General features: G+C 43.0%; 1 protein-coding gene across 1 annotated transcript in view; it reads left to right on the top strand.

The window, feature by feature from the left end:
- The window catches only part of atp10a (ATPase phospholipid transporting 10A), a 49102-nt gene that overhangs the window by 21327 nt on the left and 12757 nt on the right, over positions 1 to 15018 (top strand). Inside the window, exons 10-14 of the mRNA XM_085263891.1 lie at positions 1867 to 2428; positions 10324 to 10427; positions 12435 to 12561; positions 12650 to 12834; positions 14398 to 14746. Coding sequence (XP_085120017.1) covers positions 1867 to 2428; positions 10324 to 10427; positions 12435 to 12561; positions 12650 to 12834; positions 14398 to 14746 — 1327 coding nt within the window. The remainder of the gene's footprint in view (positions 1 to 1866; positions 2429 to 10323; positions 10428 to 12434; positions 12562 to 12649; positions 12835 to 14397; positions 14747 to 15018) is intronic.

Below are 15018 nucleotides of genomic sequence, written 5' to 3' on the forward strand. Positions count from 1 at the left end.
GAAAGCACAGATATGTATTTAAGCGAGGAGTAAAGTAAAATAAAACGTTGTCAGAATTCTGCCTAGGTTTAGTAAAGTATTTGTACTTTGTTACCTCCCACCTGTGGTTGCAGGTGACCTCGTTCTCATACAGCTCACACTCATGAGGTGAACTTCAGGTTTTTCACAAATCCTTTGTGATCCAAAGAAGATTCATATCTTAAAGCTGTGTCTGTATCAGTGGAGAAAAATGCAACTGAAGTCCTTCCAGCACGCTAACAAATGAGCTTTGTGTTTTGTGTTTATGTTTTTTTGATCCATGTGGGAGTAGTTTCCACCTTTTGAGCGAAAGCTGCATGTTACGAGTTTAAAAAAACGTTCCAGATCTGACGCTGAAAGTGTGCGCTTGCACGTAGCTTTCACTACTTTTTCTGTTAGCGTATCCGCGTTTTGTTTCTGGGCCTGGGTGTGGTCCTCCTGTCAGGAGGCGATATCCTCTCCTCGCCTCACGCGGCGTGCACTGGCTCACAATGGATCCCGACTGTCAGAGCACAAATCTGCTCGATGAAACTGTACACGGTGGCACACCGTTTATGTATGTCTGTGTTTCTCTTTGGAGGTCATCTGATAAGATGCACGTCTGCACAGAAGCGCTGACTTTTCTTTCGGTTTTTATCGGTTGTTTTGCTGTCCCGTGTTCCAGAGCAATTGTTCACATTTTTATTATGATGCCCTTGTGCGTAGCTGGGCCACTGAATGATTTATTCTTGTATATATATGTGAGAACTGTGGTTCCCGCTGCCAGGAGACCTTAAAGTGAGTCGCTTTTTCTTCTGTTGTACTGCGGCACCTTGGGATGAATGATTGGCCGAAGGATTATGGCCAGGAGAAGCTTTTTCATCAGAGATAAAGTCCTCTGTAGTACCAGAGCTTTTCAAACATTTCTAAGGACTAAAACGATGTAGAACATCCATCTTATGAGCTTCTTAACCTTAAGAAATATTCCCCCAAAAGCAGCACCTGAATTCACTCGGAAGTCAACTTCTTATTCATTTCATCCATTTGAGCATCTTTCTTAGTAATGCCATATGCTGCAGTAGTCATAGAGCCAGAGGCCAGTGGCTAAATTCATCGTTATTTACGTTAATATCAAGTATTTTAACCTCAGGATCTCTTTTAACCAAGTACCAGTCTCCCCTGCAGAAAGCTGCAGTTCCTCCAACGTCCATCGGAGGCTCCAGAAATGAGTCAGTCCCTCTGGATTGCCACATTAACATCTCTGACTTTGCAACACAAATGGGTTGAAGCCTTTAGCTGTTCACTCCAACAACAGTGGTTGATGTGACAGTGGCTACATCCATCTTTTATTTACAGTCTGTGATCTACACCGATTCCCACCCAGTGACAGAATCTCGCCTCAGAGCCCGATTTGGATTATTTACGCAGTGCTGCGTAAGTCGTTTTAACTTGCTGGCCTTTTTCTTAAATCCACTTATGCACAAAATCGATTTTTATATTTGACCTTTTTAGGTATTTTGTACTGGCTGATGAGCATAAATGATTTTTTTTTTTGACACAACTATTTAACAATCTATAGAAAGAGCACTTGGCTTTTATCGCTGTTTTTTTACTGTGTTGGTTCTTTTTATGGAAGAATCTGTCCCAATGTCTGTTTAAGTGAGAGAAACACTGTTGTGTCACATTCTCTGCGTCAGACTCTTATTGCCCTAAAATGAGCCTGATGGGTTGTCTCGTGTCTTTTATCACTTTCAGTGGTCTGTGTTAGATTTAAGAGCACCTGGAGAAAAAAATGAAGATGGAATCAGGGTCTGTTCTCTCTTGGATTATAAAAACATTATTTTATGCCTACACTTTCTGCTCCTGCAGGTCAGGATGAGGTTCGAGCTAAAGTCTCCAGTGAAGACCATCGAGGACTTCATCAAACGCTTCACCCCCAGCCGACTGACCTCCGGCTCCAACAGCAGCAGCTCCTCCAGTCTCATCACCAACCGATCCTCCAATAAGGGCTGCTCCAGCCTGCTGTCCTCGCCCTCGGCAGAGAGCACGCTCACCAAGCTGCACGAGGAGCAGCCCTCGGGAGGTTTGGAGCAGGCTTTTAGCCCCATCCCGCCATCCTACGATGGAAAAACCTCCTGGAACCTCGACGAAGGAGAGCTGCGCTACGAGGCAGAGTCGCCCGACGAGGCCGCTCTGGTCTACGCTGCCCGGGCCTACAAGTGCTCCCTGGTCGGACGCCTCCCCGACCAGGTGATCGTGGAGCTGCCTCACCTGGGGAAGCTGAGCTTCGAGCTGCTGCACACACTTGGCTTTGACTCCACCAGGAAACGCATGTCTGTGGTGGTTCGACACCCTCTGACTGATCAGATCACCGTCTACACTAAAGGAGCAGACTCTGTCATCATGGATCTCATCAAACCCCCCGACACAGGTAGGAAAACACTTGTTTGGGAAATCTCTGCAGACCGTTGTGACCAGTGAGATTTTTTTTTTTAAATGTTAATGGGGATAATAAGCAACGGCACTGCTTTGGCTTGTGATCATGATGTGGTTTGGAGTGCTATGTGAAAGATGAAGCATTGTTTAGTGAAATTACAGTTTCATTATAGCATGAGATATCAGACATGGAGATCAGCCTCAAAACACAGCATTTAATCTTTGCAGCTGATTCTGTGGTCCACTGAAACTGCAAACATAACAAATTTCTCCCAAAAGAATTATTGACTGAGGGAACTGATTAACAGATGACTTTCAAAAAGCAGGCATTTCCTCTAAATCAGGGATGTGAAACTCATTTTATGTCATTGATCGACCAAACTGGTGAAAGTGCCAGTCGCAGTTTGACATTTTGCTAAACATTTAACAGTTTTTCTACATAAGAAAGACGTTCTGCAGTAGCAACTGAAAGAAATCTGTCAGGATGACTCTTTGGGCTTTAAATTGTAAGACATAAATGTTTAAAATTACAGTAAAAAGCTCCAGTAGCCCAGACTGAGTTTTTAACTGTTAAATAAATATATTAAAACAAAAAAATATAAATTTCTATCATAGTTGGTGGAAAAACAGGACATTTTCTGTCATTTCATTGTTTCCCTTTTACTTCAGTGTAGTATAAATGAGCATGGGGGAGGTCTTCATCAGTAGAAAAGTTGTCAAAGTCTTAAACATTTGCCCTCCTTCACATTTTTCACACCTGTCCTGCGGGCCGGTTTGGAGTCTTTGCTGGGCTGATTCTGGCCCCAGGCCTAGTTTGTGACACTTCCGCTCTAAAGCTGGCTTTTGACATTTCTTTATACTTTTCTGCTTCGTTATGCAAATCAGTTTCTGTCATTAAAGGTGAAGTGAGGCTTTAGCTCGATTGACTGCAGGTAGGGCTGTTCAATATAATGATATATATCAGATGACGATATAAAAACGTCTATCGTTTCATTTTACGCTATCGTTTGTTTCGTGGTGTCGCAAAATAAACTGTTTACGGCAATATTTTTTTCATCGTTTTGATGGTCACTGTAGTGGCTATATTAATTTCTTAAAGTTCTCTCTTTCTCTTATATTTAATATAACCACACTACAGACAGACAAGCGCCTGTTTTTATCCATTGTCCTTAGCAACAACAACGGTAACAGCATCGCGTGTCCACTTGTTTATGTTCCACCTAAACCTTTCACAATAAAGCTCAAGATCCTGTTCAGACTTTTCAAAATAAACGAAATCACGTGAAAGAGCAGATTATTTACGGATGAGAAGTAAAAGAAGAGCCACCAGGTGCTAAAAAATATACCTTGGACTCAAACGTTAGAACAGGCTTTTCCCCGCAGCACGCCGTGTAATAAATACTCACAAAGAAAGCGGCGGCCTTACAACCTATGTCTTAAAATGTATCGTTTCATGCATCGGTTAAAACACTCGACTCCAGCTACGTGACGCGCAGCTGGAAACACTTCACGCAAGTCGAGCTGCACGAGATTCACAGAATTTACAGAAAATGTTACATTTTTGTGATTTATATCGTTATCAGACGATAGATGTCTTATATCGGGATATGAGGGGTGGCTGTAGCTCAGGTGGCAGAGCAGGTCAGCCACTAATCAGAAGGTCGGTGGTTTGATCCCAGGCTGCCTCCTGGCTGCATGCCAAATATCCTTGGGCAAGATACTAACCCCGTATTTGCCTACTGGTGGTGGTCAGAGGGCCCGGTGGCGCCAGTGTCCGGCAGCCTCGCCTCTGTCAGTGCGCCCCAGGGCAGCTGTGGCTACAATGTAGCTTGCCATCGCCAGTGTGTGAATGTGTGTGTGAATGGGTGAATGACTGAATATAGTGTGAAGCGCTTTGGGGTCCTTAGGGACTAGGAAAGCGCTATACAAATGCAGGCCATTTACCATGAGATTTTGGTCATATCGTACAGCCCTAACTGCAGGTTGACTCTAGAAGTAGCTGTGTGTAGTCAAGAGACCGCTATAAGGCGAGACTCTGCTGTGATCTAGAAGAAATTAACACCACGAGTTAGGACTGTTTGCTTTTGTTGTGTCTATGTATATGTTGAAAGTGCATGTATGTCATGTGACTACAGTGGTTAAAGTATCCACACTTTACCTGCTTCACATTTTGTCCAACGTGGACAGACACATGTGGAAACGGGACGACAGTGTTATTTTGTTTTTTCTTATATAGTAACTTTGAATCCCTTTTGGAATAAGGCTGTAACGTGACAGAACAAGTGAACACTGTATACTGTCTGTAATTGTTGTAGAGTCTTTATGCTACAATATGAAACGCATTGAGATGACAGACTTCATGAATTGGTGCTTTATATCTGATCGTCTATTTCAGGTTTGAGTGGTTCATTGTATACAGTCTGTGGAGGTCTGTGGTCTTGGTCTTTATAAACACTCGAGGTTTCACTGATACTTCCCCAAACCCTCATGCTTTCTACTCAGGTGAAAGGATAAGGTCACATGTTATATAAGGACTTTTATTTTTAGAGCTGCTGAACTCAGAGCCTGCCTTGACTAGGGTCTTAAAAAAGAAAACTTCCCTGTGTTTTTTTTTTTTTCCTTTTTTTCCTTGTTCCATATTCTACAGCTTCTTTTATGTCCTAAAGGCAAAGGTGTAGCAGGGTCTTACTATTCCAGTCACACAAAGACCTACACAGACCTGTACCAGACATCTGTCCAGGGGTGCTTAGCAAAGACTGTTTCAACCCACAGGAACACGTGACACAACACGCAGTGTGGAGGTCTGCAGCCTGGGATTACGTCACCTTTTTTAATGATATTATTGCTTTAGAATAGTTTAGAAAATTCCCGTGACAGTGTCAAAGAGTTAACAGGTTAACATCTTTATTCCACATCTTAGAGAAATCTATAAAGAACTGGAAACTGTTTACTGACTCAAATAATAATAATAATAATAATGGATTGGATTTATATAGCGCTTTTCAAGGCACCCAAAGCGCTTTACAATGCCACTATTCATTCACTCTCGCATTCATACACTGGTGGAGGCAAGCTACGGTTGTAGCCACAGCTGCCCTGGGGCAGACTGACAGAAGCGAGGCTGCCATTTCGTGCCATCGGCCCCTCTGGCCAACACCAGTAGGCGGTAGGGTAAAGTGTCTTGCCCAAGGACACAACGACCAGGACAGAGAGCCCAGGGATCGAACCGGCGACCTTCCGGTTACAGATACGCTTCCCAACCCCCTGAGCCAAATTTAACCTTTCTTAAAATTCACCGTAGTTTCTTGGATATTAGTTATTTGTTGGGAAAATATTTTATTGTTATCTCTAGGGCTGTTCGATATAACGATATGTATCGGATGACGATATAAAAACGTCTATCGTTTCATTTTACGCTATCGTTTGTTTCGTGGTGTCGCAAAATAAACTGTTTACGGCAATATTTTTTTATTGTTTTGATGGTGACTGTAGTGGCTATATTAATTTCTTAAAGTTCTCTCTTTCTCTTATATTTAATATAACCACACTACGGACAAGCGCCTGTTTTTATGTGTTGTAGTTAGCAACAACGACGGTAACAGCATCGTGTGTCCGCTTGTTTATTTTCCACATAAACCTTTCACAATAAAGCTCAAGATCCTGTTCAGACTTTTCAAAATAAACTGAATCACATGAAAGAGTATGCAGAGAATTTACGGATGAGAAGTAAAAAAGAGCCGCCAGGTGCTAAAAAATAAACCTTAGACTCAAACGTTAGAACAGGCTTTTCCCCGCAGCACGCCGTGTAATAAATGCTCACAAATAAAACGGCGGCGGTTAAAACTTATGTCTAAAAATGTATAGTTTCATGCATCGGTTAAAACACTCGACTCCAGGTACATGACGCGCAGCTGGAAACACTTCCCGCAAGTCGAGCTGCCCGAGATTCACAGAATTTTCAGAAAATGTTACATTTTTGTGATTTATATCGTTATTGAGACGATAGAATTCTTATATCGGGATATGAGATTTTGGTCCTATCGCACAGCCCTAGTTATCTCCAGTTATCGCATTTACATACAGAGTTTTCAAACTGTTTGACGTTTGTCTTTCTTTAAACTCTGTTTATCAGTTCCGGTTTTCTTGTTTGATTAACTTTCCTTACCATAATCCAGTCTGAATCCAGATCTCTGCTGGCATCTCCGTAATTGTGATATTTTGGAGCAAAGAAATCCTCTTCCCATTCAAATGTTTTGAATCCAGATAAAAAACTGGATAATGTTAGCAGATCTTTTACGATTCTGTAATTCCATTTACTTTTTGCACAACCGGATTTCAGGATTTGGTCCTATCAGATTGGATTAATCCTGCCAGATTATATTTCAGCAACTGGGCCCTGAGATTTACTAAAGCATTAAAACCTGCAGTTCCTCCAACATCCACCAGAGGCTTCAGAAAGGACCCACATTTTAAAACATCCAACTTTACAGTAGAAATAAACATGTTTTTATTCGGCCACAAAAAAATGTGTCCCTCTTTTATAAAAACAGACAGATACATTCATCTTTATACTGGAGTGAGGTAGTCACTGGGTGTGGCTGCTTTGATTGGCAGACTGCTGGCTGGCTGCTAGGATTCATCTTTGGTGCAACTCTCTGACAGATGATGTGAAAGGCAGAGAAAAACACATACAAAAATGCAATCATTTCATTCCACTTATTATAATTCGCTAATATTTTAGAGTCATAATAGTCCTTGACATTAACTGGTTCACACAGAATTTCCACATCTGGACACAGATGGCATCGACTTCTCACAAAGATGAAAAACAAAATGAAAAATGTTATAATGAGCCCCTAAATACACTGAGTCTACTATGTGTGGGAAGCACGAGTAGTAAGTGAATAAATCGAGTCGTAACTGTGTCAGTAGATGTTGGCATATCGTGGACTGCGTGTGTATCCTGCAACAGTGTTTACCACACTTTATACAAGCTTTCCTATTACGGCACAATTCCTTCACCGCATCATTTGCTCAGAAGTGTAAAAGTGCTCTGAAGTGCTTTTGTTTTCATGGACTGAATCAGCCGGTGCAGCAAACTGTCTTGGATCCCCTTCAGTAAGAGCATGCTGTCACGTTGTGCGAGTAATACATTTCTTTCACGTGCCTGCTTAGTGGCTCCCTCCTGTTCATTAAAGGCATCTCAACACGGCTGCGTAAAAATGGCTCTCCAGCTGAAATGATCCTCCTACGCCGAATGAGGACTTGTTAACTGCAGCAGACAAATGGAGATGAGCCCACCCCCCAAACCTCGTTTTGGCATGTTTTCTTGCTGACATGTAATCTTATCCTTTGGAGAATTCTGAATTACAGTATGATTAATTGTATTGATTTTCCATCGTGCATCCCGTGCTGAGTCCTGCACACAGTGCTGGGTGCACAAGTTTTTCCGCTTACTTAAAATTCAGTTGCTCACAAAAACAGATCATACAGCCTAGTGTCCCAGTTGAGCAGCTTTAATGACCAGGGTTGCGTGTGTTTTCGTGCACACTTTGGTTCCCCATTGGGCAAAAGCAGCCAATTAGAGCTCAGCAGGCACCGGGCCTTCTCATAACCCAGAATGTCCATAATAGCTCCATTCAGGGGATGAGGGAGTTGTTCAGTGTCATTCTAATAACAGGACACGTGGAGGTGACAGACTGTAGACCTTTGGAGATGAAAGTGTGCCTGCAGACTCCTGTTTAGTAGTTGCACTGTGAAACTACATTTATTATTTATTCACACAATAAATAATTCATTTCAGCAATAAAAAAGGGCGTGTCAATCCCTGTCAGTAGGTCCCAGATTTGGATCTGAAAACAGCTGAAATCGAGGAAACTGTAAAGTTAAAATAAACAAATTGGTGTGGTGTCTGCAGTAAAGTAGGTATATTGGACTCTCGTGGTGAAAACGAGGCAGAGTCACTGTCAATTTAATAGTTGGTGTACGTTCCAGCCTTCGCCTGTAGTCGTGCAAGGTTGTGTTTCGTTTTTAGGGTGGCAGTCGTAGAGATAAAGAGCTTGGAGTACAGTCAAAAGGAGTCCGTTGAGGTGATTGTGGGTTCATGTAAGGATGCTGCTCAGAAGCCTCCCTTTTTTCAGGCACTCCCAACTGGAGGAGACACAGAGGTAGATCCGTATCCCATTGGGTAGATTATATCTCATCTGGGCTGGGAATGTCTCAGTGTCTTCCAGGAGGAACTGGAAACTGTTGCTGAGGAGAGAGACATCAAGAAAAGCAGCTTAGTTTTCTGCCAACGTGGCCCAACTTCAGAAAAGCGGACGATAACGGATGTTCAGTCAACTAACTTGCAGACATTTAGATGATCACCTGTCACCTCACTGGTCTACACTCATGCGGTAGCCCAGAAACATCGATTTCTTTATAATATATTATATATAGAACTAATCAAGCATCAGGAAGGCCATCAGGCATAAAATCTCTGCCAGTTCAAACATGTGGATCCATCCGCTGTAGAAATGAGGGCGCAGCCAAAAGTACTTTTATCCGATAGCCACACTAGCCATCTGTTTAGGGGTCATTAAGGTAGCAGCTAGCAACTGTGGCTAATAATTAAATGATGACATTAAATTGGGAGCGAGGCTGCAAACGCTGTGATTCCTGCCCATCTGTAACAGTGTAATAGAAATTGTTAATTTAACAGTTGTTTGTTTCCAAAGTCACAAATAATTTTGCATTAGTAACTTTGATCAGACTACATCAGACAGATTGAAATGCATATATATATTTGCACTACCTTTTAGATTCTGAAAGTATTTGTTTCATAGAGATCTAATAGTTTTGTTAAAGTATATATTTTACAGTATCGATCTATGGCGTTGGTATCTGACAGAAAACAGCCTGTTTGTGTTTACAGTGGTCGGAGATGAGGTGAGCATTAAAATCATGTTGTCAGGCTTGACACAGCCGGGCTTCTTGTTGCAACCATATATGGTGCTATTTAAGGCACTTCAGCTTTGGCTTTACTCTTCAAAAGCAGCTCTGTCTATCTTTTATATACAGTCTGTGACACGAACTGTATATAAAAGACAGGGGAAAAATGCACCTCAGTTTTCTGACTGGAAACCGAAACATGATGTGAATTTCCACCTGTGTCTGGGAGCTTGTCTGCTCCCAGCAGCTGTTCATCAGAAAAGCAGAACTCACGCTGTGTTTTTGCTTTCGTTTTTTTCCTCCACAGCCAAAGAGAAAATAGACTGTTGGTGTAATTATAACTTCTTCATAACACAACTCGCTTTTAGCGGTGAATAAAAGCACTTAGTTTCGATTATTTCCTGACTTTCCGAGCTGGAACTGTTCGATCGCTGCCAGTTTTGTGCTAATTTGTTCCTTTCAGTAAAAATAATTTTGCGTGGCGGTGCATGTGAGGCTGTGCCTGCCAAGCTGTTGTGTTATTAGTGAGATTTCATGGCTGGCAATCAGAGTGTTGGCTGGTGCATCTGTGTCAGGAGACCCATAAGGCCAATCTGTTTGTGCGCCGCTCCCCTGCCAGAAAGATGGCCGAGGTGTTGCCAGAGAGGCGCTCCAGCAAGACGCTTTGAAACATCTTAGATAACTTCGAATGTTCAGTCGTTTTTAAATCATTTGGGCAGAAAATTGAAATAGATTAATTATATTTGCGAACGCCATAACCCAGATGCCGCTTAGTGAGCAATATGATGGCTTTACGTTGAGGTGTAGCATGCATGGTTAATTTAGGTGTGAGGACAGATGGCTTCTTGGATGAAGTCTTTTGTAATTTGGAACTAAAATGCTGAACCACTCATGCAAATTCCCCCAAAGCGAGAAAATCCCATCTCCGTTTATTTCTGTCCTTTTCTGTTTTTTAAGGAAACTCCAAAGGGAAACGTCAGAAAAAGATTGTCTGCAGGACCCAGCACTACCTGAATCTGTACGCTGCAGATGGACTTCGCACGCTGTGCATAGCAAAAAAGGTATGCAAGCACGGATCTGTAAACCTGAACAACTGCCCTCCATCATTAAACTGCTTTAAAAGGGGGACGGAGGTGGTGTGTCTCAGTGGCTTCTTGACAGGATGTGTTTGCAGCCCGGCGCAGATGATCACATGGACCAGCCCTTCCACAAGTGACATTCTTCGTGACTCAGCTGCAATCTGTGCCACTTTCCCAGGCTGTTAATTTATGCTCTCACAAGCTGGGCTCATTATATTCCTGCCTGTGCAGCGCCATCACCAAAGCAAAGCGATAAAACACCTTGTCAAGGTCTCACATTCTGTTATGGAGGATCCTGACACATGACTGTGTGTGTGTGTGTGTGTGTGTGTGTGTGTGTGTGTGTGTGTGTGTGTGTGTGTGTGTGTAAGAGAGAGAGAGACTTGCAGGTGAAGCAAGCCTCCCCTTTAATTCCTCTAATAGGTGCATGTGTGCAGCTGGTAAAGACACTAAGCTCATAATAAAGTGTTGACAGCGTGTCAGTGCCTGACTTGCTGCAGTCATCAGAAAGCATCTTAGCTTTTATCGGGGCAAGTGTCGGCTCTGGGAAATTATTTATATAAAATCTGTTTTGGTTTTTTTGGACTATGAAGCCTAAAAAAGACAGAAGAGTTACAGGCCCTTGGTGTGCAAAGGGGTCGGTTCAGATTTCATAAGTACAGGAGGTAGATGAGATAGAAAAGTCTAAAGCCTAAATATATTTTCTGTTAAGAACAATTTTTTTTTCTCTTAAGCGACTCTGAGCGTCAGTATCTCAGGATCTATCATAGTGTGAGAAAACTGCACCGATTTAACGTCTGTGACATTGAAGAGCATTGGTACCCTGCATGCTTATTTTTTTCTGAGAATTCACTGGGGAAAACCTAAAGTGCATTGTGGGTAAATGTTTAGGGCTCATGGTGGGATAGTTGCCATTATTCCATCTTCATCGAAATAAGTTTTTGTAGAACAAGTCAGGTTCTTGGCAGGGGCAACAGGAAAGGTTTTATAGGCATGAATTAAAAAGGAAGCATTAGATTGTATATGTTCAAAATGGCAGGATATTATAATAGTCCAAATCCATGATTCGGTTCATTGCTTAAGCAGCTCCCTATGACTTATTAGAATAAACACCAGAGCGCATGACAGTTTCATGTGTCACCACATGCACATTACTGGGCTGTTGTTCAGCCTCTTTTTGCACGCCTTCTGTTTACACCAGCACGACATGTGCACAGCTAACCATCACACCACAGACTCGTCTCTGCAAAGTGACGTGAAGTCTCCTCTGTCAGTGATGTAAGGAGGGTAATCTGCAGTGGCAGCAGATCAGCGTTTGGAGTTTTTCCATATCTGGGATTGTGATTTACAAAGTATTAGGGCTGTTCGATATAACGATATATATCGGATGACGATATAAAAACGTCTATCGTTTCATTTTATGCTATCGTTTGTTTCGTGGTGTCGCAAAATAAGCTGTTTATGGCAATATTTTTCCATCGTTTTGATGGTCACTGTAGTGGCTATATTAATTTCTTAAAGTCCTCTCTTTCTCTTATATTTAATATAACCACTGTGCCGTTACGGGTGCATGTCTGATGCAAGGGCGTGAACACCTTTCTCATATCACCACTCTGAAGACCGATGGGCGTTGTCAACAGGTTTACTGACATTCAAAAGGGTAAAACTAAAAACAAGACAATGATTCCTGCCCATCTGTAACAGTGTAATAGAAATTGTTAATTTAACAGTTGTTTGTTTCCAAAGTCACAAATAATTTTGCATTAGTAACTTTGATCAGACTACATCAGACAGATTGAAATGCATATATATATTTGCACTACCTTTTAGATTCTGAAAGTATTTGTTTCATAGAGATCTAATAGATCCTGACACATGACTGTGTGTGTGTGTGTGTGTGTGTGTGTGTGTGTGTGTGTGTGTGTGTGTGTGTGTGTGTGTGTGTGTGTGTGTGTGTGTGTGTGTAAACGTTTTGTGTTTGTGTGTCAGATTCTGAGCAAAGAGGAGTACGCCTGCTGGCTGCAGCGGCACTTGGCGGCTGAGACGGCCATTCAGGGAAGGGAGGAGCTGCTCTTTGAGTCGGCCCTGCAGTTGGAGACGAACCTCCATCTTCTGGGTAGCTCTCAGTTACAGCTGAAACTGTTATTACGAATGTAATTACTCTAATGTTGGAGAGTTTGTCACAGACTTGCCTTCTCCTTCAGGAGCGACGGGCATTGAGGATCGGCTGCAGGACGGCGTGCCTGAAACTATAGCTTCCCTGCGGAAGGCGGGCCTACAGATATGGGTGCTGACGGGGGACAAACAGGAAACTGCTGTGAACATCGCGTACGCGTGCAAGCTGCTGGACCCCGAGGAGGAGCTCCTGACACTGAACGCTGACTCTCAGGTGAGCAGTAGCACCAGCCAGGTTTTAATAAACTCTGGTTTCCTAAACGTGGAGCGCTTTCACACCTGCACGCTATAATTCGATTCTTGCTCATTTCCCCCTTGGTACCATTTGTTTTGGCACATGTGACTTCCTTGGTCACAAATAAACTCTGCAGCCACCGACTGCAAAGTGTACGCTATAGTCTTGAGCTAATCAAACGGCAGCAGATTCCTGTGTGAACAGTGGTGGTCTAAACAATCAGTGTGCCACCCAAGATTAGAAAGGTGAAAACGGAAAAAGTGGCTGCAATCAGCAACGCCAAATCACAACAACAGTCGCCTCAAGGCGCTTTATATTGTAAGGTAGACCCAACAATCATATGACCCCCTATGACCAATCACTTTGGCGACAGTGGGAAGGAAAAACTCCTTTTTAACAGGAAGAAACCTCCAGCAGAACCAGGCGGCTATGTGCCGCGACCAGTTGGGGTGAGAAGAGGAAACTCCTCTGTCATGTGAGCATCTCAAGCTCCTGCAGTGATGAGTCACTGAAATGCCGGTAAAGACCGACCCCGGTCATCTTTGCCTAACAACGTTTCAGAGGACGGAGTCTCAAGCCATTTGGATTCTTATTCACAGTCTAAATGTTTTTCTACAAAAGTGATCGGCTGCCTGAAGAGAATAACTGATTGCACAACTTACTGCATTCATTTTGCATTGCTCAAGAACATCGCCTGTGAAATTGCCAGCAAATAATTAGATTTATTATCAGATTTAATTCATTTATCCCAAAAATTGCAAATTGTGTCTTGCAGCATCCAAACACTGAACATAAGATTTAACAAAACAGCATAAATAAAGTATAATTACAGAGAAAAAAAAAGAGCTCAATAGGTAACAAGCTGAGTGTACTGTTGTGGAATAAAGTTGGCTCATAAAGCAAACTAAAACTTGCTGAATGCATTAAAATATCTGCTCTAAACCCGACCGACCCGAGGACAGGCAGGAGATCTTTATTTTAGTTGCCAAAGTTTTAGCACAAACTGACAGCAGAATGGGTGAAAAACGCCCCACAGAGCACAGCGCAGAAAAAATGTGCTGGCCACGAATCTCCTGTGGTGACGAGTCGGGTGGAAATGTACGACATGTGTCAAATCAACCTTCGGCTCCGCTGGTGGGATGACAAACAGCTAGTTTTGCGTTGGCATCATAGATTGTGTGTAAAGCGTTAGCACAGCGTTAGCATGCTGCTGTTGTAGAGCTTTGTTGTCAGACTCACAGCTGTGTGTTGTTGTTTTCTAGACCGAGCACAGGTTGATCTTTAGTGTCGCGTTCTTGTCCCTTTCTGGAATAAATCAGAATAAATCCTCATTCCAAAAGATGGAGATCGCTCATGTTTGTGTCTGATCTGACCCACCCTACATCATGTGTTTCTACTACAGACGTTTACTGTGTTTACAGTAAAGCCTTACACAGGATTTAAATTCATATTTGATCTTAAAGTATCCAAGCTCTAGAGCTCCGGAGATTGTTGCAGCTGAATTAACATGCCGTCCTGACGCTGAACTTCTCTGTGACCCAGGAGGCGTGCGCGCTGCTGCTGGAGGAGAGTTTACACTACATCCAGGCCAAATTCCTCTGCAGCCCATCAGGCCCAACCACCAAGAGCTTCAACACGAACTTCTCACCCTTTGACATCTACTCCTCTTCATCTCCGTCCTCCCAGTCCACTCCCTTCTTGGTGCACCGGCTGGGCCTGGTGATAGACGGGCGGACGTTGGCCTACGCCCTGGATAAGAGTTTGGAGGATAAGTTTCTGGCCGTTGCACGGAGCTGCCGTTCCGTGCTGTGCTGCCGGTCCACGCCGCTGCAGAAGAGCATGGTGGTCAAACTGGTGCGGAACAAGCTGAAGGTCATGACTCTGGCCATAGGTAAGGACCGGGTGAGCATATTCAGACACAGATGGGCCTGATTTTAAAATCCCGTCACAAGCTCACTGCTGGACTTAAAGACAACTGACCTCACCCGGAGTAAAAACTAAACATTTGTCCTATCTCACGCTTACACGTGTTTATAGTTGCAGATATAAAAATGAGGCCTGTTAGACTCTAACGTTGTGTTAAAGCATTCCTTAGCTTTGAACGGCGTAAACTGTGAGCTGTTGTCTTGAACCTTCAGGCTATCCCCAGTATGTAAGATCCCA

This window comes from Mchenga conophoros, linkage group LG23 (assembly GCF_057382185.1).
Source record: "Mchenga conophoros isolate Kocher_MC1m ecotype Shallow Benthic linkage group LG23, M_conophoros_male_GT1.1, whole genome shotgun sequence".
Taxonomy (NCBI): Eukaryota; Metazoa; Chordata; class Actinopteri; order Cichliformes; family Cichlidae; genus Mchenga; species Mchenga conophoros.